The sequence below is a fragment of the Stylophora pistillata genome, chromosome 6 (assembly GCF_964205215.1).
Source record: "Stylophora pistillata chromosome 6, jaStyPist1.2, whole genome shotgun sequence".
Taxonomy (NCBI): domain Eukaryota; kingdom Metazoa; phylum Cnidaria; class Anthozoa; order Scleractinia; family Pocilloporidae; genus Stylophora; species Stylophora pistillata.
Window position 1 is genome coordinate 13953328 of NC_142524.1, and position 25147 is coordinate 13978474.

The 25147-nt window shown below is 38.4% G+C and overlaps 1 protein-coding gene across 4 annotated transcripts; it reads right to left on the bottom strand.

Moving 5' to 3' along the window:
- Positions 1-2057: 2057 nt before the first annotated feature.
- Positions 2058-25072, bottom strand: LOC111326480 (uncharacterized). Of its 4 annotated transcripts, XM_088763471.1 has the most exons (20): positions 24713-25072; positions 23499-23588; positions 22826-22902; positions 15851-15974; positions 15572-15679; positions 14107-14369; positions 12928-12953; positions 12046-12768; positions 10884-11038; positions 10068-10131; positions 9520-9642; positions 8020-8099; positions 6850-7555; positions 5725-6212; positions 5009-5094; positions 4424-4535; positions 3639-3690; positions 3355-3410; positions 2845-2890; positions 2058-2693 (listed from the first exon to the last, which is right to left on the bottom strand). In XM_088763471.1, the coding sequence occupies exons 1-20, from the start codon at positions 24821-24823 to the stop codon at positions 2569-2571; spliced, it is 3615 nt and encodes a 1204-aa protein (XP_088619597.1). In that variant the 5' UTR covers positions 24824-25072; the 3' UTR covers positions 2058-2568. The 4 variants fall into 4 exon arrangements, with proteins under 4 accessions (XP_088619597.1, XP_088619600.1, XP_088619599.1 ...); XM_088763474.1 differs by lacking the exons at positions 15851-15974; positions 22826-22902; positions 23499-23588; positions 24713-25072 and adding an exon at positions 21869-22762; XM_088763473.1 differs by lacking the exons at positions 15851-15974; positions 22826-22902; positions 23499-23588; positions 24713-25072 and adding an exon at positions 20507-21155.
- Between the last annotated feature and the right edge of the window lie 75 nt (positions 25073-25147).

Here is a 25147-nt window from a genome sequence, read left to right on the forward strand (position 1 = left end):
TGTCGTTCAGCCAAAACCATAACCAAAGTATTCACAACAGCTGATCAGAGGAAAGGAAAAAAAACCTTCAAATGCCAAATGAGAGCTCAAAGAAGAAACAACCGAACTGCCCAAAGAGCGGAAAAACGCGTGCGACCAAGTCGTGATTGATTTTAGTTTTGCATCTGATTGGTCGCGTTAATGGCGCGGGTTTCGTGGACCAATCACAGGGCGAAGTAAAGCAAAACCAATGCAGTTCCGAATTACTGTCGACACTCAGTTGAAAACTGCTCTAATCGGAACAAGCTGTGCAGAACGTCGCAGGTAGCATATGAAACGCATTAGCTTGTATTTTATTTTAGTGAAAATTTGCATGTTTATCGCTTCTATGGTTTCTTTATCACATAATCATGATGTGGCCGGAAATGTTTAGCTTGGGGGTTTCCTCGAGGGTTCGCAAGTGCTTTGGATACTTGTGGATCGAGCAGCTTAAAACTGACTGCTTGCAAAAGCGAGGGAGCGTGGATCACACGCAAAAGCTTAAACACGCTTGCAACACGAGTTCTTCGCGTATTCGACCGGTTCCATTGAGACCAAGTTATTGCATTCAATTCTCGTATTTGTTACGTAAAACAAAGCAAGTGGGAATAAATAAAAAAGTAAAGTTAAATAATGTAAGTTAATGTAAGGTATGCTTTCCCAAGCAGATGGAATGGAAAATGTAATTAAATACAATAAGGCTTAAAACGATTTGCCTCTACCACTTTTTTGTTAAGCTTCCGAAGCGCGAGGAGATATAAATCTTATTAGACGTTTTGTCGTGTAATATATATATCTTATTAGACGTTTTGTTGTGTAGTATCGCTGAGTATTTTTACGAGTTGTGTCGTATTTTGACGAGCCCGTAGGGCGAGTCAAAATACAAATAACGAGTAAAAATACTCAGCGATACTACACAACAAAACGTCTAATAAGTTATTTATTATCCAACACGCCAAACTTTTGTTTCTGCGGGCGAATTTCGCGGATATTTATTTACGGGGAGTGCGTGACAGACGCATGCGAAGCGGAGCGGAATTGGCGCGTTGTCGTGTTACTGTTTCTATTTTCTTCAATAAATGATGAAATTTCATCGTCGCCAAAATGCTTTTCTTCGTTAGATTAACCTAGTAAACTTTGATCAATATTCGCCACCCACTCCGATTCCTCGTAGTCAAAAAATGAATTAAATTGTCCGCCATTTTTTTTTTACAACTTCAATCCAATTCCTCGCTTGCGGGATGCGAGAAAACCTGTCTAACCGGTTCTCTGAAGTACAAATACCGTGTGATATTTCTTTTCCTCTTGGGCGCTATTTGTACTCTACGGAGTGTGGTTCGGATGACTGAATATGATAAAATGGTCGAGATTCTTTTCTTTTCTTATTATTATTATTTTTTTGCTTTTCTATGGAGCAATAAGGGATTTATTACGTAGCAAAGAGACTTTCATAACGTAGCCTTATGTTTTAGTTTTGAATCGGATTGGTCGAGAGGTCAACGTAAGAATTCTTCACCAATCACTAGACCAAAGCAGGCCCTGTAGCCGTTGATTTTTGTCCGCCTAGAGTTACGAAGCAGAGGAGCCGCAAAATTAGGCGCTGACGGAATGATTGCAGAAGGAAGGTAGTGGGGGAAATAACCCATTTGCAAGATGTATTTACCCGCACAAGGAAGGAGGTTCTTGCCGATATTTGTGAGGAGAGTGGGCAATGGAAGAAAGCGCAAAATGAAAATTTATAGCGTTTTGAGTTCTATCCACGCAAAGGGAAAATTCCCCTGTGGCGATTTTGAAGAAATGGCATACACCGAATCGAAATAAGGCTCCAATTTGAATAGCCATTGTTCTGGACTCAGCAGCCTCTCATACATGTGGTAATCTTATTGTGTTTCCACGTGAAGACGAAGCTAATGAGTCCAGAAGAGTGGCAATTTAAATTGAAAGCAATATTTTGATTCGGTGTATTGAGAGTTATGTTTTGCCCGCTTTTTTCGGTGTTAGATTCATTAGTGGGGAAACAGATGTCATGAACCGAGAAATTCTGAAGAGTTGGATTTTTTTATTCCGCACATAGTCTTCACTTTGTATATCCATGATTTATGTGCATTAAGTAGCAATTTAAATTTTTACAATTTTCTTTCATACATTTACATTCATAGTTCGTTTGGCTTCTAGAGAGTGAGTACAAGAACATTCCTATGTTCAACACAGAAAGGAACGAAATTGGCTTCGTCGAAAAAAGCAAATGTACAAATTAATTTCTGCAAGAAGTTTTTGTAAAAAAAAATTCACAGCTAAAATTCTACCACGCCTGAATAATGCAAATTTCGTAGGATATTGAAGGACAAACTCTTTCTTCACAGAAAAGTAAACCTGTCTACTCAAAACAATTTTCGTTGCCAACTGAAATCCTCGTGAAAATCGACGAAATTGGGAAAATTATAATAAGACAGGTAGAGGATGGCGGTGGCCATTCGCACATTTTACACTTCTTTCCCAATGGGACTGAATTCTCTGGTTCATTTCCCAGTGCTTTATCATTTAACCCAATCACGTTGTGTCCTCGTCCTCCTCATCAGATTCCGCCGGTGGGACTGGAAACTGGTTTCTGTGTTCCACCGCCCAAGAATTCCGGCGAGCTTTAATTTTAAACTCTCTCCATTTTTGGCCTGAGGCTAACCAAGCAAAAAATTTTTAAATAGTTTGAGCTTAAATGACAAAAACCGTCAGTGAAAAGATGTAACAGAGGATAAAATCGTCGACAACGGTGGCACGAGATAAATTGCAAGTTTACTCGAAGGTATTAACTATAGAAAGTTTCCTTACCCAAGCTAGACGTTTCCACCATTGAAACTTTCCTCTCTTGGAAAGACTAGGAAGAAGTACACTGTTTATTAGAAGGCCGTTCCGTTTGACATTAAAATGAGAAGCAACGTTCGTCACAGACATACATAAGCAAGCGAAAGAAGGGGGTCAGTTTCTAAAGAAACTTTGGTGCTGCGTCAGTAGGAGTAACAAGGTAATTTTGGTTTTATTAACTGAGTTGCTAGTGCAGATTGGTGACCGTAAAGAGTTTCAAAGCTGACGTTTCAAACGTTACCCCTCCGTCAAAGCGAAGAGTTAACGCTCGAAACGTCAGCCTTGAAACTCTGAACGGTCGCTAATTTGAATTATCGACTCAGTTGATAAAATAAAAACATAAGCGAGTTTAGGTTTGGGCGTCGTTAAGACGCCAACGGCTGGGCAAACAGATAGGAATTTTGTCGTCAACTTTCGAGCTCAAAACAGGAGTGATTATGTGTTACATGTTTGTGTTCCCATGATTGATGCACTCACCTGATTAGGATCCCGTTGAGCTGCTACACACATGATAGACAAGGCCTGCTCCATCGCTGAAAATTGGAAAAGAGACACGATGTGCGGGTTTTAGAATTACCATGGTGGTAAAGAAAAAAAACCAAGACGAATTGCTTACTGCATATTCCTTAAAGGGTAATAAATAAAAAGGAATGATATGGCAAACGATCTGGTAAAGTGCAGAAGTCACATTAGCCCGGACATAAATAAGTAGATTCATCTCTACCGAGGCCGTTGACAAAAAGTTAACTGATCACACTTACTGCGAAGGCGAAGCTCAACCTTTCGCAAGTTTCGAAATATCCCAGCTATCTCCTGTAAGACAAAAAAAAAAACAAAAAAAACTTAAGGGCCACTAGTTACTCAGTTGAAGCACCGTTAAATAAAGTTGATTGATTGATTGAAGGACTCCAAAACAAGCAAGTGCCGCAGAATTATATCCTAAGTTGGCTCAGTGGAAACAAAATAGATACTTATGTTCGAAAGTTGAAATTACGCGATGTTTGGTTTTGGTAAATGTTCTCAGAACCTGGCGCAAACCAGCGCATCGACAGCAACGAGAACGTGTTCAAACAAAAGATATATTAGGTAGAAGAATAGTTCTGCACGTGCGTTTTGAGACTGGACATTTTCTTGTTGTCCTCTGCTTAACAACAACAAGAAATCACCAATTTTTGTTTCGTTCGAGAACAAGCGTTGTTTTGGTCTGCTGTTGGGCTTGAAGCCCAACAGCAAACCAATTGCGCTTCTAAGTAGAATTCGACGACACCTCCACATGTTACCTTGACGAAGAGGTCAAAAGCCTCTAAAAACTGCAAAAGCATGGAAATACCCGCGAAACCCGAAACAAAAAGTAAGTTCATTTCTTTATCAATGTTTTAGTGAGCGTCGCCGCAATCACTGCGTTAGGTGCCTTTTGATAGACGAGAAACACTACCATGAAGCCTAACTATGATGTGCAAGACCCAATTTCCCTTGCCCACCTCTGCACTAATCGCCCTTGTGTTTTGTTTCTACAAAACTCTGCACCAGGTTATTGTTCACATACCGCGTGAGAACTCTTCCAATCAGGAATAGCACTCTGGGATTCCTGTTTAGCATCAGAATCCGTCCTTGATCTTGACGTCCCGTTCAGCTCTTCGCTTCCATCATAAAGAGTTCTGAAAGGCAACCATTCATTTAGTATTAGTTCGATGCGCTATTTTCCCAGAAGGCCTTTTGATTCAATATACAGTGCACTATTTGTTAGCCCCCAGTTAAGTTTCAACGTTACGTATTTTTCTCTGCCACTCGAAGTAACACAACAACAATCTCTTAATCACACAATACACTGGACAATCCAAGCACTCACAGATTTCGGGTGCAGGATATCAAAGAACCCTGAACATCTTGTGACCTTTAGCCCGCTTGATTCAGTTTTTCGAAATCTTAATTTCCTGACATTTGCTTCTTTTTATTCGTTCCTTCTTGTTTTACCTCTTTGGTGTTTCCCATCGAAGAAAAAATACTTCAGGGTCTTAAAATAGTCGACGTTAAATACAAAATTAGAAATCGAAGCTTCGGTCCTTAAAGTTCGTGTGTTTTCAAAAGAAAGACAAGATTTATGAACGATGGTGACAAATATTTTACGTACTTCACTTTACACAGCACGGATTCCGAAGCCAGCCGTAACTCTACGGAGAATGCGTGAATAGAGGACAACATCAGATCCTCAACAGGCTAAAAACACAATGATAAAAAATTTTAACGATTAAAACCTTTCATCTCTCTTATACTGATGAGTTAGCAAAGATTGTGCCTCTCTTCATAAGACTCGAACGAGAAAATGAAGCTCGAGGGTTTGGAAGGCAAAACATGCTCTAGACTGTATGTGCCACAGCTTAATCCAATTTGTTTCAGGATATTTTCAAATATTTTTACCTAGTACCACATTGAAATCATACAAGAAGCCGGAAAACTGGGCTCAGCTAAAGGACTTCTTGAAAAGATTCCAATCAGCTGGGCTGCTTCAGATTGCGAAATCCCAACCTACTGCTCTTTTGAGAGCAAAAATCAAATAAGTTTCGTTTAGTGAGAAGGCGAGTTGGTTACGGAGATCTTGGTAATCAGTCTAGTAATTCCCCGTATGAACACTCTAGGAAAGTTACCCATACAGAACTTCAAAGGTCACGCCTTTATTATCTCAGTAACCGAGAGGAATTTTCCTTTCCATATGCACAGCAATCGGGTTTTTAGTTTCCGTTCAGAAACCGGGAAGGAAGCTGCTAAGGGAATGAAAGACAAAATTGTTTCCGCAATAGCCCAGCTGCCAGGTAGAAGGATACCCTACACAAGTCAACGTGAACTTACCTTGTCAGTGACACCCCACTGCCTCCGGCTTTGTGAAGATGCTGCTCCCCCCTTAAAATCAAACGCTTTCTTTGCAGCAGAACTCGGAGTCAAAGGAGGCGAGGGGGAGGCAGCAGGTACAGTCGAAAACGCTGACTCCGGTGAAATGGGCCTACTTTCTGCTGTAGAACAACGAGACCCCCCGGATGTGTCTTCGGCTGAGTCACTGGGAGGTTCAAAAGGTAGGTCTGAGACGGGGGGTGTATATGACAAGTTTTCCAAGAAGGGTGCAAATGGTATAAGCTTACTACGCAAGCTAATTCCTTTCGCGTCGGTTGTTTCCAGTCTTATCTCCGTTGGCTCTTCACGAGACGGAGAGGTTGGTGCAGTGTTTCTTGTAACGACACCATTACATTCAAGGACGTTTTCACTACTAGCGACTTTGTCGACCCATGCTTGTATGGACGTGCCTTCAGGAGATGAAACGGAATTGTCCTCATTGCCATCATCTGATTGAGAAAAAAACAACATTGGTGAAATCCTTAATAGACAGCTGGCAGAACTACTTAAACAAAATGAAATTAAAGGAAATGAACGATGGTCTTAGCTCAGTTCCTTTGTGCCAGTCTCAGCTTGAGACCAACGAGATCATATTTTGTTGAGGGCTCGGGAATTAAGAGAGAACTCATCGCTCGTTTTGTAAAATCGGTTTGGACAGTTTTGTATGTGTGACACTGGTAACAATGTTCGCACTGTAACTGAAAACAAACAAAAGGACTGAATTGCTGAGGGAAAAATTATAGAAACAAGCAGGCTTCCATAGAACAATATTACTTTTTAGCTGGCCTGAGAATTTGTATCCTTCTTTAGATCTGGACAGACTTTACAATAAGTACAATGCTAAAATGAAAATTTGTCAGAAATGGTTGGTTTGTCAATGTGTCTAAATAACATGTGATAACCTTTAACCAAGTTGCCGTGCACGGCTTCTCGATGACGTGATTTCCGAAGGGATGCAAAAAGGGAAACGCAATTTCGAAAGGTAATAAAAAGGCAAATCTCTGGGCAATAAGCTAACAGCATTAAAATTACAGATACAGTAAGCCAAATTCAAAACGCGAGTTTCATTAACGAAACAACCCTTACCGAGTACAAACGTCTTGTTGACATTATCATCCCGCTTCATTTGAAGTGACTCTGGAAGTTGCTGGACTGCGCCCGAAGAAAAAACCTGATCTATCGCCTCCTGAGTGATGTCATCGCTAGCTGGCGAGCTGCAATTGGTACCATTCTCCTCTACCTCACGGATACTATCGCCCGAAGAGGACTTTGTCGACCTTCTTACACTTGGACTCCACACTCTCGCAGAAGGCGAAGACTCACTTGTATTTCCATTGTTCGGCGATGAGCTCTTAGCAGTCCTCGCTTTCGCCGATACTGGAGTCTTGCTCTTAAACCCGCTATTCTTCACAGCTTCTCGACTGTTGTGCGCTCTCAACATAGCTGTCTTGTTTGGGCGAGGGGCTGACAAAGGACGCTTTCCCTCCTTCTCAGGAATAAGCTGAACTCCCTTCTTATCGGACTCGTCGCTTTTCCTTCGCGATTCTTTGGCCTGTCTCGTCTGTGAGGCGTCGCTTGATTCCACATCGCTATCATCTGAAGTACTGCTTATCACAGCCCTCCCCCGAGCATTGTCGCCGGCTCTCTTCTCTGATTCGTTTGCAGCAGTAGGGTACGACCGCCGCACGACAGCGGACATGGTCTTGCTTCGTGCAACTCTTGGGAAGGACGTTGTCTTCGGAGAGGAGGAGATATTGGCGGCAGACATGCTTTGGCTCCGTAATACGCCAGACTGCAAAGATACAAAATGACAACTATTACTAAACTTGGTTTGCTGTTGGTTCCTCAGTGCTTCTTTGTTTCCTTTAAAAAACGCCTAGTGGGAAAAAAAATTCCAAAGCTGACGTTTCGAGCATTAGCCCCTCGTCAGAGCAAATGCAAGAAGATGGTTTTCAGAAGTTAGTTGCCGTTCTGACTTGAAAATTTACAGGGTTTACAAATTAAAGCTTTCAAGCCGGGAATTGTTTGTTTGTTTCTTTCTTTTGCAAAAAATCGCTTGAAAGAGTTTTGCATCAATTAACTTGTCAACAGGCCCTTCTCATCCTCTAACAGTGTGGAATCATATACGAACAGTGAGAAAATCCGGACTATAAAAGTGAAGAATGCAGTATATTTGCCTAAAACTGAAACAATTTTCTCAGTTGGGAGTATCTCACGTAGTGGAAGGTGCACTATGAACAGGAAATTATTCCCTACCGATGCCGTTCTCGATGTTGCCGACCTTGGTCTGCTTAAACTCGGTGACGCAACGCTTTTGATGGGTTTGGTCTTCTCTTCTGTAAAACGAGGAACAAAAAGATACAGCTGAGCCGATCAGAGCAAACATCTTCAATTAATTAATCACAAAATGCATTCGTGATCCAGAAAGATGTTTTTCCGTCTTGACACCAGTGCAGGTCAAAGACAAACTCTCAGTGCCCTTGAAGAATCGAACGTCAGACCTTTGGATTGTCGCGCTCAGTCTGATGCTGTTCTATCACTGTGCAACAGAGAACTCCATCGCGAGCCAGACAATTATTTAGCTTCGTTGTCGAGTATCAGGGCAAAGAAATGTCTGAAGTTCGATTCCTCTTGGTTACTGAGATATTTTTCCATGTCCAACGCCAGTGACAAGGCAGAAAAAACAGATATCGTTATTCATTACTAGTCATATGCTCTATGCCGATCGTAGTTAGGATTCCCATTCCTCAACCCCCACCCCTTCGTCTCCCCTACCCTCCCCACTAATCCCCCACTCTTTCTTGAGCTCGTAATTCAATAAGGCGTCTGCTATATCCTCTCCTTAAATTTCATAACTGATTGCCATGTCATTAAACATCCCTTTATCCTTTATGTGGTGATTCCTTCCAAATTATGGTCTGTTTTTAAAACATAATTAACAAAGGATAGTTCTGACAGTTTAAACTTGGAAAAAGATAATAACGGTTTGAAAATAAGCCTGGGATAAAATCCTTATTTACGAAATACACCTTTGGACTATAGCGCTGCATGACCAAAGGAGCTCGTGAGAACAGGCTCCCTTTGTCATTACTAATTGGCATAATTTTATCATTAGTCCTTCTCTGAGTAAAAAGATCTTTTAAATTATTTCGACGCTTTTAACAGACCGTGGAGGGCTGTTTAGTTCGGATACCAAAACGGATCACATGCTTCTATTTTCCTAACAGAGTCCTTCAGCATTTCAATATCTTCAAAACAAATTGAACGCCAATCATCTCCCTGGGAGATACATTAAAAATAACTTCAATCTTTGTACTCTTCCACCGAAGATCTACCAGACATTTTAAGAGCAAGCCATTAGCGTCAGACGTCATTCTTTCGACCACAACAGACGTAAAAACAAAAAAACAAAAAAAAACCTCGAAACTTGCACTTTGCTAAAAAACAAAAAATTGCGCGGGACAAATTGTTGAAATAGAGACCAGACGACAGGAAAGTTTTATCATTGGTTGGTGAAAATGTTCATCCCTACATGTACGTGGCAATAGCTTTAGTTTAGCAGACAAGGAAATCATCCTCGACCTTGATCATGTGAAAAACAAACTTACGGATTCACATCTAATATCACTGCGGCAAACACATCCTAAAAAGTTTACAATTCCTGGAAAAAAGAGGTTTCTCACGCATCTGTAAATTCACTAAACAAGCGACACGTTACAGATCTATTGTGTCTAAGGACAAAATGTTTACACTTACCAGCATTTTCAGATTCGATAGGAACTGGGATGTGACTCGACGAAGACATAGCACAGCTTTCGGCAGACTCTTCAGCCGTACTCGATGAATCGATGATCTCGACTGGATTAACTGAAGCGCTCTCTACGAAAACAATGACACCCTTTACGACAAGAAAGCTTATAATCAACTCATTCGTAGATTATTAACTTCAAGGCAAAGTTATTGATACGATCATAACTAAGAAGGCGCATTGGGTTTCGGTTTTATTGCCAGCAAAAGTGTTCTTATGGTTGACGCATTACTAAAACAGTTAAATAAAGCCGTGTAAAAATGACCATAATAACATTCAAAGACTCTTTTATAACACTTAGAATTGGCTCTGTATGCATTATTTCTACCTGAGAACTAAAGATACAAGAAGTCATACAATGGGAGGGGTGGGTGGGAAAATAATAGAAATGAAATTGTTAATTTTCACCTGATAATCAATTGACCATATCACTCGCGCGCGACAAGACGCAAAGTAACATTTTGTTTCAGAATTTACTAACTTTTACACCACTTACCATGACCGTTTTTAGAGTTCGTCCACTGTTTTACCCAGCTTGGAAGAGGGGCTGGCGAAAGCGTCTAACGAGTTCAAACAGAATTATGTTAAACTTGTAACTACTAGCAAAATCATTTTTACTTGTACAATAACTGACGGCAGATGTCCATAATAGTGGTGTTAAATTGGGGGAGAATGATAAGTCCTAGCCCAAATTCATATTTCCATTTTATACAAGAAATAACATTAATTTGAATGACCAAAAAATCTCCGTTAGAAATCTTGGAGTAAGGGCGACAATAATAAAAGAGAGAAATATGAAACAGCGCGATTAAGTATGAGCATTACCGACTCTCACTTGTCAAATTTTGTTCTCATTACGTCTGCACAATGCTGTAGTTAGAAAAAGGATACAAAGACGTCTTGAAAAGTCCTGGAGATACTAAACTTTGTCGCGAACTAGCCTGCCGGCAACACAGCGGTGACACATAGAGCATGCGCAAGTGATACAATTTTGGCCAGTCGTGCGTAATTTCCCGCGCACAATTCAAAGGAAAACACAAACGACCGCTGTCACGCAAAATGTGAGCTATGTTCCTGTTCATTGGTTCACTGGCACTACCACACTAGCGATGAAGCGCTCAGGTTTCAAGGCAGCGGCGATGCGATCTGCGAGGCGTTTGCGAGGGGTCTGGCATGAAAATGGAACCGCTCGGCTCTCTCTCACGCAGACCTGTAACATGCTTGCTTCGTTCGTGGACTCAAATTTCGCAGGCTTTGCCGATCGTGACTGAACGCTGATGAGAGGCTGCTCACAAGCTAGTAACGAACTCACCTCTCGTTTATCGGAATCACCGAGTGTCACCTCCGTCAGTCCAAACACGCCAAGAGATGAAGGGGTAGCTGCAACCGTTAAGCCCGAGCGGCGTGAAGGATGTGCGCTTGGCTCACATTCAGACTCGCTGGTATCACTTGAATGTTTTCTGGACCCTGAACAGAACAGAAAAAGTAATTAGGCTTCCACAATCTATCTTTTAACCTCTTCTCATTTTTTCTCTACTGCCCTCTCCCCCCTTGGAAAGGTGTACATCCGTAGTAAGGGCTGAAAGTTTCTAAAGAAATTGTGGTGCTGCGTTGGTGCGGGTAACAAGGTAATTTGTTTATATCAACTAAGTTGAAATTGTAAATTGGCCACCGTAACGAATAAAAAAGCTGACGTTTCGAGCGTTAGCCCTTCGTCAGAGCGAATGGAGGAATTGTGGGTTGTATGTGGGTTTATATGCAGAAAGCGGAGCTACGCCATTGGTGGGAACAGGAGGACGTTACGGTGGCCTATTTACAGTTTCAATTTAGTTGATATAACCAAATTACATCTGTAGTAGTATAGAAAGCAGAATTCTTATTCAGAAGTTCACTCTTTCCACTGTTACATCAGTACGCATAATCTCTGTAACGTTGTCAAGACATTTCCAAAAGTAATAACATGGAGAATTTGTTTAACAATCAAGAGCTTCTCTAATGATCATTTTCTTTATTCTCTTGACCGTAAATGTTTGATTTATGGATTATATTTTATGGGGAAATTACATGCTAGCCACAATTAGGGGTCATAGGGTTAATCCCAAAGAGTTATAGTTTTTTTTTTTTTTTTTTTGCCACAAAGAGGCAAAGGAGAGAAAAACTGTAACAATAAAATGTCAGTTGCAAGACGGGAAATAAATCATGTTTCATGCGTGAAAAATATGGAAAGCGGCAGGATAATTGATACGGAGTTTAGATTAAAACCAGTCATACACCCGTCTATAAATACAAGAACGACTGCACCCACGCACTCTTCCTTCCCCTAATTTCCACACTCCAGTTCTCTAAGATGTCATATCCTCTTCTTTAGCAACCCTTCCCTTTCCTCACCCATGAATCCTCTAAAAAAAACAAAACAAAACAAAACAAAACCAAAAACGAATACAAACTAAACAAACACACAAACACTAATGTACCTGACAATGCTTTTCCGCTCTTTGCCGGGACATCCATGGAAACAATTTTCTTTTTAATTTTACTGGTAGGTTTTTTCCTCACAATCCTCTCTTGTTTCTCTGCTGAACCCTTCCGTGTTGCATCTTGGGATGCTACTTTACCCTTATCACTTTTCAGACTCACAGGCCTTTCTGGGAGTTCATCATAGTCCGGTATGTGAGGAATTTCGTACGAAGACCCGAGTCTTGAGTGCAGTTCGCTTCCGTCATCTGGAGAACTCTCCGCAGTTGACGTCGAATCAAGCTTTCCCGGTTCGTTCAGTGCATTTGGCATTTGCCAGTCTCTACTGGTAGAATTTTCAAACACAGGAGATAACTGCTCATTATAACCCAGCCCTGGCAGAGACGACCGCTTCTCAAAGACAACAAATTCCTCTCGTTGCTTCATCGCTTGGTCCTTCTCGGGGTTTTTAGAAGTCCTAGTTGTGACGATCCTCGCTCTTGACTCAGCCAACACCGATACAGTCCCAATGCTGTGTCTCCTCTGCGCCATTTCAACCGCGTTCTTCTTAGAGAGTTTCTTCTTTCTCAAAGCAAGAGTCTGTTGATCGTCACCACTCTCCAGGAGAGTGGCAGTGTTCGGGTAATTGTAGATTTCTTCGTCTGAGGACCCCCAACCCCACCATGGGGGCTGTCCATACAGGGGGCTGCCCTTTACAAGCATTTCATGTTTCTCAGCAGGAACTGTGTAACAAAAAGAACAATAATGAGTGGGATTTGAAGCAAGTCAGAGAGGGGTCTGCGAGGGGTCTGTTGTCCAGCTACAAACATCGAATCCACTGTCAACGAGAATTGATCATAGCTGGAACAAAAAACAAGAAATCATGAGCTTTGCCCACTCACCAGGGAGAGGCCTTTGTATTCTCGGTCTGACAAGAAAAACAAAAAACATTCCATTATCATCAAAACTCATAAAAATACTGGATAATTAAATAAATAAATGCAGTTACCATAAGTGAAGGAACGATTTCTTCTCTCACATTTCTAGCAAACCATTACAACTTGGTACATGTGCAGTATGGTTATCTAAAGTATACTTGAGATACAATGAAATATATGAAGTTCATATATTTCATTGTATCTCATTTATCACTTTCACGGGTTTATTACGAATCAACTTAACGGCCTGCTCTCAGTTGGCTTGTTAGCTCAATTGGTAGAGCGCTGCACTAGTATCGCAGAGGTCAGTGGTTCGAATCCCGTACAGGCCTGATTTTTTTTCAGGTCTGATTTTCGCTAATGCTTAAATAGCGCTATCTACTGTGAGGATCGTGCATCATACGTATCTAATACCGCAGTACAAAATATATGAACTTCATACATTTCATTGTATCTGATTATCACTTTCACGGGTTTATTACGAATCAACTTAACGGCCTGCTCCCAGTTGGCTTGTTAGCTCAATTGGTAGAGCGCTGCACTAGTATCGCAGAGGTCAGTGGTTCGAATCCCGTACAGGCCTGATTTTTTTCAGGTCTGATTTTCGCTATTGCTTAAATAGCGCTATCTACTGCGAGGATCGTGCATCATATGTAAAGTATACTTGTAGCTTAAAAAATAGTCAGTGAATTTACAGGGGTTTCATTAGCGCCCAGGCACCAGCCAAATTGACTGGCTGTGAAAACGACCTTGCCCGGCTGCTTTCAGAAGTTAACCAAAAAAAGACTTTCAGTTAAAACCCCAGATTGTCCTCGTGAATCCTGTAAATAAGATGTATTTGACTCTCTCAAACGATGTCCACGACGATTTACAACTTCATCTTCAATGAAAACTCACAAGAGAAGTGAATTCGCTCCAAGATGCAACTCGAAAGTTATTTTTCCCATTTGAAATTCTCCCCACTGCGAGCCATGACGACTAATAAAATAGTGCGCTCGTTTTTCCGCTCGACCCGACAAATCTCCGCCTGAGAAAAGGTCAAGAGACAAGAAGAACTACGGTAAGACCACTTACCCACAGCAAGGCAAATATTCGAATAAATTTTTAATTACTGAAATGGCTTGCTAACTTTTCAAAACTGACCTGACTTGAAACCCCGCCACTGCTGCTGGCCCATGGGCCCAGTTCGCATGTGACCCGACCTGATGATGAACAAACCTTCCCATAGGGGTACCACCGTGGGGAGAGTGAACGGGTAACCTATGTCCGGTGCATGACGGGTAATGGCACATCACAGGGGGAGGGTGGTGATACATTGGTGTCATGTAGGGATAGTGGGGGTAGGGTGGGTGGTATTGAGAGTGAGGAGAGAGGGGAGAGTGGGAAGAATGAGGCGAAGGAACACCCTGCGGAAAGACGAAAACAAAAATATAAGATAATGACGACTTTTTCCAAATAAAACCACCCATTCACACAGCTCAGAAAAAGAATCTGAACTCATTATTACCCTATGGGATTGCTACTAAATTTGCAAGAATCCCTCTAAAGACTGATTAATTCACTAACATTTCAAGTGCCAGCATATCATAACATTTGACCCTTCATGCAACCTCCATAGGTGACCTGGACAGAATTTACACTTAGAATATACAACAACAGCAACAACAACATAATATTTTTATTTAAGCTTAATAAGAAGATTACAATGCTTGGGCCCGCAAGTAGCTAGGGCTATTCAAGGTGGGCACAAGAGAGGAAAATAAAAAAAAGAAAAGAATTCTATAAAAAATGAATATTCATATGTATAATTATAATATATAGACGAACAATCCTAAAAGAAATCTAGTTTGCCGTGTGGCTTATAGACAAAATGAAACAGGAGGGCAGACTGTAGTATATACTGGAAGTACACACAGTTATAAGTTTGAAAGCAATCCTTATTATAATCATCCTCTTTTTTCCGAATTTCAAAGAGTTTTTCCTTTATTGTGCTTTTAAATTGATTTTTTTTAAGTGTTTTGATAGGAAGTGGAACACTGTTCCAGATCAAGGTGCTAGACATATCATTACAATATCAAGCTGACAAGTGATAAGAATTGAAAAAAAAAAAAAAAGATTCAATGGGGAATTAGTGGATCCAGTACCAAATTCTCCAAACTAACACTATAAGAGCTGTATGGCAGACAGTAAAGAGAGCTGCTTATGAGATCTTGGCAGTGAAAGGGAATAAGTAATTGAAAGAGTTCGGCAGAAATTTTGTAAAGGTATAATAAAATTAAAGATAGCCATCCATCATCATCACAGTCAAATATAGAACAATCTGCTGTTAGTATCTTAGGCTTTTCAAAGTATCAAAGTGAGCATGGAGTGCAGCTTGCTGGAGAGGCAAACATACAATGCACTTAACCCCAGAACACCAAACATGTATTTGTTTGTCTGTTGGTTGGTGTGTGAAACCCTATTAAAATGATTCCACTAGACTTTCCAATTTGCCCCATTTTAACTATCCTGTGCCACAAGCCTTTTAAAAGTTTGTAACCATCTGAACTGTTACGCTAATCATCATCACTATTAACAATTAATCAAACTGAATAAAATTTCAACTTACATGGTACATAAGAACATCTTGGTCTGGAGTCCCAGATCGACAACCATCTTCATCTGGATTAGTTTGCTGGGTGGCTGATTGGATAGAAAGTTTCCTCTCAGAAGGAGGCTGAAAAAAAAAAAAAGAAAAAACACCTTTTGATTACTACCAGTGGTCAGCCAGGCTGGTCATGTTGAAATATGGATCCAGTAACTTCGCATGGGAAAAGAAGGAACATAGCACAACATGGCATTACAGATGTATTCTTTTTAATAAATCAGTTGTTTTTTTTTTTTTCACCTCCCACACCATTTCCGATGAATGTTCATTTTCATCAAGGTGCTGCCTCTTATAATTTTTGTCATCACTGGAAATTGAGTGTCCATTTCTGTGAGGACATGGTTCCACACGGAAAGTTGTCGAGTGTGCACACGGTTAAGGGAAAAACTGGTAATCATTTTTTCCGAGACAAACACAACATTCTACTCAACAGATACATAATAATTTAGAGTTTAGTGACAGGACTTCAATGATCACAAATAATAATGATGCACTGCAATTGTTTTTTATCTCTATTAGTATCAGAGGTACAAAAAGAAAGACAACACTTTTACTATTATGTTAGCTACATACGTACCAAATTTACAACTGGCCACTTTGCTATCAATACTTATCCCAGATCTGTATATCTAGAAAAATTTAGGTATGCCCCAAAATCTCATGGTTACTTAAAAGTGAAAAAATAAGACCCAATTTCAGTTCTGACTATTGTACTAATTAACAATTATTCACCACAATGTTACAGAACAGTGGCAGATTTAGGATTAATCGAGCTGCAAAGCAGCTAGGTAAATATCCACCTGACTCTCACAACATTGAGGTGAATAATTTCTTTGAAAAAAGACCATGCCTAAAAGCTGTAAAAATTCTGTAATTGTTTTAATATACACAAACCAAAAAAAAACAAAAAAACAAAAAGTTAGTTTATTTCCACCAATATACAAAAGAAAAATGGTCAGAAATTAAACTTTTGATGCACAATTGTATCTTTGACTACTCTGAGGTGAAAAGCACTTGCTAATTGCTTCCAAACTAGCCAATCGGCATGCATGAATTTAGCAATATTCACCAGTATGCAACATAATAATCATCATTAGTATATACTAAAACAGTGGATAGCGTTGAAGGTGCGCTTTGATTGGCCAGTCAAACTCCAAATATCCTTTGCTATTTACCTCTGAGCAACTCGGGAAAAAATGGCGTCTCGGTTTGCATCCGTGACAAGCGAAGAAATCAATCAAATTAATGATGGTGGTGTATATTATCTCACTGTTTTAGTATATACTAAAACAACTATTCACCTCAGTGTCGCTGGTTAGCCGTGGATATTTACCTGGCTGCTTCGCAGCTAGGTAAATATCCACCAATAACCACCTCCACTTTGGTGAATAGTTGTTGACTAGCATAATACTGTACTACACAAGTTAACAGCGTTTTTTAGCACATTGTGCTGATTGGCTAGTTTGGGTTATAAGTGTTATTCATCTCTGAGCAGCTGATGAGACAAAATTGCACATCAAGAGTTTAATCTCCAACTATTTTTGGGTATATTTAGCAATTATTCCACTAGCACACGTTGGATATGAGATGATAGATAGCCAACGAGGCGCGTAGCGCCGAGTTGGCTATAATCATCTCATATCCAACAAGCACGAGTGGAATAATTGTTTTATTAAAAAAAAAAACGCTCCCAAGATATTAGACAAATCTTCTTGACTTTATTTTGTAAGAAGAAACCGAATGTTTCCATGTACTGATATGAGATTATGGTATGTTGGCTCCTATACCATAATGGCTAAGCCAATGAAAAGTCTTAAATTGCATTATCCAATGATCCAGTTTTTAATAATGAAAGAATAAACTCATTCACTTTTTGGTATATGTGTGGGATATACTAAAAAAAAATTATTCACTCAGTGTCTGTGAAAGTGTTAGATATTTACTTCCACTTCAGTGAATAATTGTTAATTATCATGATGTTGATATAAATTATTTTGAGCTAGTCTGACTTATGCTCCCACAGGCAAAAAGAGGATTGAGTTGAGCTACAACAGCCATAAAATCTGATACAAAACAGAACAACTTGAAAAGTTCTAACTCTACTGATGTTAAAATTTTAAAATTTTAAATTTTAAAAATAAAACAAGTAAATTGTAAAGTCCCTCTGAATTCATGGAAGGTGAAAAAAGGAAATTCTAAATAAAACTCAATATTTTGATGGCAAATGAATTCACACACTGACCAAATGACATTTATCCCCTGACAATTTTTGGATTTAAATCTTTTTTTATATTCAATTTATAATATTGCCTAAGGTCTCAGTAATTTTGTTTAAAGATTATCACAGTTAAAGAAGCTTTTCAGCCTTTTCCAAGGTTAGATACACAGTAACATGACTTAACAATTTCACATCCTGTCTTTTTTTCTTTTGGCTAGAGAGCAAAAAATAAAAAGCTTGACCTCTATATGCATTCGGAATCCACAAAAATGTACTTTGAGTACATTTGTCACTAACCTCTGACACTTAAATTGCTAGTAAACAGGGCAACAAATTGTCAAGCAGCTAGCTACACAAGCTGAAAACTCAGTCTTCCACAACATGAGTTCCCATCTAAATAAGAAAATTTATCTTATCTGTCAAATTTCAAACTGCTTAAAATTAGCAGGCTGATACACAAGGATTAAAATACTAATATCAAAAAGCATCTGAGCACACGGATCAAATTTAAAGTAAATCTCCTATTTTCTTATCACTGAAAAAAAAAAGCCTACAATTAATGCCACTCTTGACTTATCAGATCACCTAGCTATTTGCCTATGAAAACAAGAAACCATCACAAGACAAGGTTCATTGCTTACCACACCAGCCACTCCTTCAGGTTTCAACAGAAAGCTTACAATCTTCTTGTCATTTTTATTCAAAACCACAACAGGAAGACCCAGCTTCACAAAAGAAAGATCTTTCAAAGACTTCTCACTGGCCACCACAACCTTGAGTTTCCTTGATACATATTTGTCTCCTGTAGCACAACGTAAAACATCACAGAGTGTGCTTGTCTCCTCAATTGAGATCCATTTAGGTCCATAAAGAATCTTTTCTTGGCATGATACTCTCACACAAAACAAAAACATCACATTCAGATCGTGCAGTACATGAATTTTCCTCCCTTGGCAACCAAGCACATCGAGCAAAAAATCCTGAATTCAATTTTAAAGCATTGATTCCTTTTGTAGAGATCAGTAAAGAACTACATTACAAATAGAAGCTGGTAGCTGCTTCATTATAATTTAATACCATTTGTAAGGTAGTGATCAGGCAAGAAGATTTTAGTCAGGTCAATTCAAAATAAACACAAAATTGTCTGGAAGTGTGTTGATAATCCTCTATCTTTAAAAAGAAAAATTTACAGCAAGAACTCACAAATTTGAGGAAAAACGTAAATGTCAAAATCTACACCAAATTTACATATCAGCTGATCTTTGAATGAATTAGAATTTGTCTCAGACAAATGAATCAAGAAATTTGAATTTTCATCAATGTTTTGTACATGAAATCAACGATCAAAATTAAAAGTTTGAGGAAAAAAACTCTTGTGACCACAAAGTGAGACAAGAGGCAGCCAAATATTTTGGTAGAATCTTCCTTTCCACACTAAAATGTCACCAAACCACACTCTCAGATTAGACTCTTGGCCTCTAAGCAAACAATGGCCTTACTTTAAACCTTTCATATGCTAATTAACCATTTCTAACTCTTAGCATTTCTTTATTGGCCCAACAGGGCTTAAAGACTAGATCAGAGCATAAATAAAAACTCAAGAATGACAGATATGGCTTTAATTTAATAAAATACAACAGATTCTAGCTCAGTAAATGAGGGAATAGCATGACATAATTCATTTCTTGCTTCAGACTTGCTTCAAAGTAACTTTGATTTGTCCTGACTGTGACCACCACTGATTCCACCAGTGACACCTGCATGTTTTACCATAACACCTGCTGGGGCCAAGCCTATGCTTAATGTAAACAAATCCCACAATGCACTATAGGTGGCTAAACCACAAATAAGCTACTGAATAAACTGTCATGTTCTTTCAATTTGTATTCTTGTTAAATATAAGCTTTCATGCTGAAAGAACTCAAATCCTCATGAAATTCAAATCAGGAAAAAAATGCAATGAATGGGGAAATGATACAGATTTGTGATGAGTTTATTAGAAACATGTTGAGAAACCAACAAGATTTATGAGTTCTTTAGAATCCTGCACTCAAGTTGATTTACTGTACAATCACAATCACGTAAAATGTCATTGTCTGGAGAGAAACTGATAAATTGTACCTATAAAAATACAACAAAAGAAATTGTTTCTTGATTACTGAGAAACATAAAATTGACAGAAATAAATGGCTACATACTCGTTTTTTGTCACAAAATAAAAATTACACACTGTAAATCAAGAAACATTTCAGTTGTCTAGAGACTAATATTGTTTAACAATACAAACATTTTTAGAAGAAACCATTCAAAGGAAAGCATTCATCATCACATGCAGAATATTAACACCACCAGGTGTTCACTTTCGTTTGAGAGGGAAAAAACATTTGCATAAAATATATTCAATGTTTTGAAGCAAAACATATCAAACTACTGAGTATTTCGGCCACAAAGATAAAACACAAATTGAAACAGTCCATTATCCAGAAAAAGTTGTGCAGCTCTGTACAAAAACATTTTTATTATTCAAGAAGAAAGCTGGTTTTAAAATCATGAATGTAAGACATTCAATCATGATTGCCAAAGACAAGAAAATTTTCCAGGTAGTACTACTGAACCAAAATGGAATTCAATTGAATGTGTCAACCTGATGAACATCTAGAGGGTGTAATAAATTTTACCTGGTGCTGTACCACTGGATAACAGCAGGGGCAGAATATCGCTGCACACGAACAGATGGACGGTATATTTTGTTCACCATAATTTACTGTTGTGCTGGAAATGGTGTCTGAAAAACACACCAAATAAATTTTCTCCTCCTCAAACCTCTGCATCGCACATTGAATCCACCTCCATTTCTGAGAAATTTGCTATTAAAAAGGTAGATAGTGGGTCCAATGTGAATTTTTTCTGTAAAATCTCTCAACAGAGCAACTGAATTCTACCAGATCTGACAGCAATTTGCATATTAATGTACTGGAAGTAATTTTGTGTAATACAAGGCTGGTAAACAGCCAATCATCTTGTTTCAATTTGAATGCATTACTCAGTTTATGACTCAAACCACAAACAAATTTGTGAATAAAATTAAAGCTGAATCAGATGAACCCATTACTATATTGGTTCCAGAAAGCATAATTTCCAGGGAGAAATTTCCTTTTTTAAATCTTTTCTGAAACATTTAGTTATGGCCTTGTGGAAAGTGGTCCTTTTTGGTTAAAATCATTTGCTAAATAAAAACATCAAATTTAAAATGAAGTTTGGTTTTATCTTGAGAATTTTATTTTTTTTTGCCTCAAACATTTGATGTACAGTATACATAAACTGTATTTGTTAATCATAACAAATCAAAGTAATCTCTTTTTACAGCATTTTTAGGCTTACTTTCAAAAACTCAAACACATTTTTTCAACAGAATTGTTGGTATGTACAAGGAACACATTTACAAACTTCCAAAAAAACCTGATCTTAATGTGCAAGGTCTATAGCTGTCAGAGAACCTTTCAAAAAGAATTTGGAAAGAGACAAAGCTAGAGGGTAAGTTCACACTCTTAATTTGTGAATCAAAATATCATTGGTGATGTGACTAAATTTTCCACAAAGTGGAAATAATTTTAAAGTGAATTTTGTAATTTAAACAAGATCAATGACCAATTGTGTACCATACAGTAAATCGTTCTCCAGCAGAACTCAGTAAAATTTTTTTCAGGTGTAATTGAGCATTATTGATTCAATTGCATTAAGTAAATGAAGTCGGTGCCACTTTTGTTTTTGAAATTTATATTTTGGGTATGAATTTTCAAGACCTAATATCAGTGTACATATTCTTCATTATACTATTGTCTATACATTTCCTAAGCTGCTGACACGGAGAATTTGTCTGACAATCCCACGATCCTAATTGATTGTGATTAATTATAATAGACAGTCCACTGCACAGGTGTGCACATCACAGACTGATTGAAATTTGTCTTAACTTTGACAGTACTTAACTCTCAAAGAAAACATGATTCTAATTTGAAGAAAGGTTGGAGACTACCTACATGTTTGCATGTTGGCTTTAACTACAGAATGAGCCTATATCAGGCTGTCCAAAACATCTGAAAGGGATTTCTAAGTACAAACAACAAATAATGTACAGTATGATTTATGAAATCTGACTATAAAAACTGCGGAGAAATATGAAATGACTTTTAACCAAACTTTATGAAATCTTTGATATTTCTTCTATTACTGTAACAATTATAGCATTTCAAAGACTAAGAATTAAAATATTGCAATCTATGACCTAAAATATTTTGTACCTAACTCATCCTATATCACTGATTTAAGGAACCTGTAGTTCACCTAAGCCTCTTTGTTTCTTAACAGGTTTCCTGACCACAAGTTAAATTTTCAGCTATATCCATACTTCTAAGCAATTCCTTTCATTTACACTGATATATCATAATTACAAATTAGCAAAATAAACAAAATAATAAAATTAAAAAATCATTCAACTTGCTGGTAACCCACCACCCTTGACCCAAATTTTGGAGTCTTATCCCCAAGAATACAGTGGTTTCAAAACAAGCCGGCGACTGCCAGAGTTCCACCGGCTACTTGATTGTATGTCGCCAGCTACTCTGGTCATAACAGTCTGCTCATAATGAACAATCTCAGCGTTATCACAGCCGCCTACTTTTCCAGAGTTGGCCGCCTACTTCAAAACATTTTGAAATCCCCAAGAACAGGATTCAATGACCCAGGCAGACTTTTCCAACTCTTGAAGTCTTACTACACTGTACCCAGCATTAAGACTACTAAGATGAGAAAATTATGTACATCTCCCACACTGTATGAGAAATACTGGGTTCTGGCAATTTTTTTTTTTTTTTTTGCTTTCAATCAATTTGAGGGATATTAAAGGGGTGGTTAATATTTGGAGGTTTTCCCTTAAAAGCTGATTTTATGCCAAGGTTTTAACATGATTCGTAATGTAATTGTTATAATAAAGGATATCATATCCAAAACGAATGTTGTCTCTCAGCTTCAAGTCAACCGGAAACTGTCTTACTCTTGAATCATTTACAAATGTCTGTCGGGAAAAAATATATTATGAATATCAGGAACTTTTACTGTACAGTACTGTACTTTGTCTAAAAAGCCACTCTGTTTACTGCAAACTATATTTGTCAATGACGTACTGTAAGATCATAATTCAACCCTTTCACTCCAATGAGACAGAATTTTTCCTTACAATATCACTACAATATCAAGCAGACATTCTCACAAAAGTTCAGAAAATTTGGTACTGGATTAACTGATAATCCCCTATTTGATATTTTTCGTTATTTTCAGTGATGAAAACTGATAATAAAAAGTGATGAAAACAAAGAAAATAATGATGAAAATATAGAAAAATATCAAATAAGGGATTGTCTTTTGATGCAGTACCAAATTACCTGAACCTAAATTAAAAACATTGTATGTCAGACAGTAAGGAGAATTGCTTATGAGATCTTGGAAATGAAAAGGTGAAATGATTAAAGGATGAGGGGGGAGATGTGGGTTAGCTTTACTTGAGGTTAGGCACTTTATCAAACAAATATAGAACTTCCAAATGTTGCACTTGACATGTCTTTAATAAAAATGCAAAAGAATTCCAAGCATTGAAAGACTACATGTACTTACACCATTCAAAGTTTCAAGATCATGTAACTTGTACTCTTTGTTCTGTGTATTCACTGTGATCACAGCATGCTGTTTATCCACACTTCTTGACTGAAACAAACATTTTTTTTTATGTGAACTGAAAAATTATATTTATACTAGACAAATATAATCAAAACCCAAAGCAAGAAAAGGAATGCCATGAAAACCTCTCAGCTCCCAGGGAGATCTTTAAAACTTCCAGTTGATTGAAAACCAAGTTCTCCTAACTTATTTATATGAGGAAATGTGTAGCAGCTAAAGAGGAGAATTATCAATTGGATCTTGGGAGTTAAAAGATTAAGAATAGAAATGAGCTGGCCTAGCTAACAAGAGACCTGGTGACAAAATTTGGCTCCCAATCTTCAGCAACCCTTTTACACCAAGGCTTATGAGCTTTATGCTTACATGACAATGGCTGCAGAATGTAGAAAGAGGACATGGCAAAATGGTAGTTTCCAAGTTGTCACAGGCAAAAAATCAAGCCACAATCATCTCTTTCTCAGCGGGTATTCTTAGCTGTCAGCTAGCACTTAGCAACAACCCTGAACATGTCAAGTGTAAGTTATATTTAAAAAAAGGGGGTGTGTTACCAAGGCTCGACACTAACTTTTCAACTTACTAGCCAGGTGGCTACTGACAACTTCGATGTTACGACAATTTCAGTTAATTTACTAACCAAATTGGCTGGTGGAAATCGAAAACCACTAGCCAAAACTGAATTTCTACTAGTCTGTGGCTGGTTGGTTACCGTTAGTGTCGAGCTCTGGTTACCAAGTTGGTTGGTTACCAAGCTCATTTCTGTAGAACAACACAGACGAATATGTTGGATTCTAACCTGGAAAAACTTTTTAAAATCCTACTTCAAACCCATTTCTTACATGTTCCGCATTAAAAACAGTCATTTAAATAAAATCTTCAAAGATTTAAAAACATCTCAAGTTTTAACAACTTCAAAGAGTGTGAAAGACGTGATTAAAATAAAATAATTATTATTTGAGCTCGATTGTAAGTGAACATCAGTGAAACACTGCAAAAAAATACCATCAACATGCAAAATAAAAACTGATGTGATTTTCACTGCAGCAAATTCATCGACTGATGTTTCCAGCGTTCTCGATCCAAATCGACGCAGATGAAACCGACAACTTACAAGGTATGATTTTATTTCGCAGATGAAAGAAAAGTAATTTCACCTTCAGAATCAAATCCATCTGATCGTCTCTTCCCACAAAAAAATTTGGCTCACATAGTTTGTGCAGAGTGCCATCGGGACTCAGAAGGCCCCACTCACCAGCTGTCTTCATGGTTGGCAACAGCTAAGCTAAACTACCTGATATCAGCTAAAAGCGACACACTGGTCCAAGTGGAAGAAATTCCTCTAACTGCCAACAGAGGGCTCCGACTTGAGTGCATTTTGATTCTTAGCGTTTGAATTCACTTCTCTACAGGTAGCCAATAACTCTGTCGAGAGACGAATACGAGAAACTCTATTTAAAATCGAGTATTCCGTGTTGGTCAATCGACGGGTCTATATATTGCGTCGATCAACATGATTTAGTACCTCAAGACGCAACACCGCTGCCAAAGATGATTGCTGACGGTTCCTCGATGGACGCTTAGGGTATAGG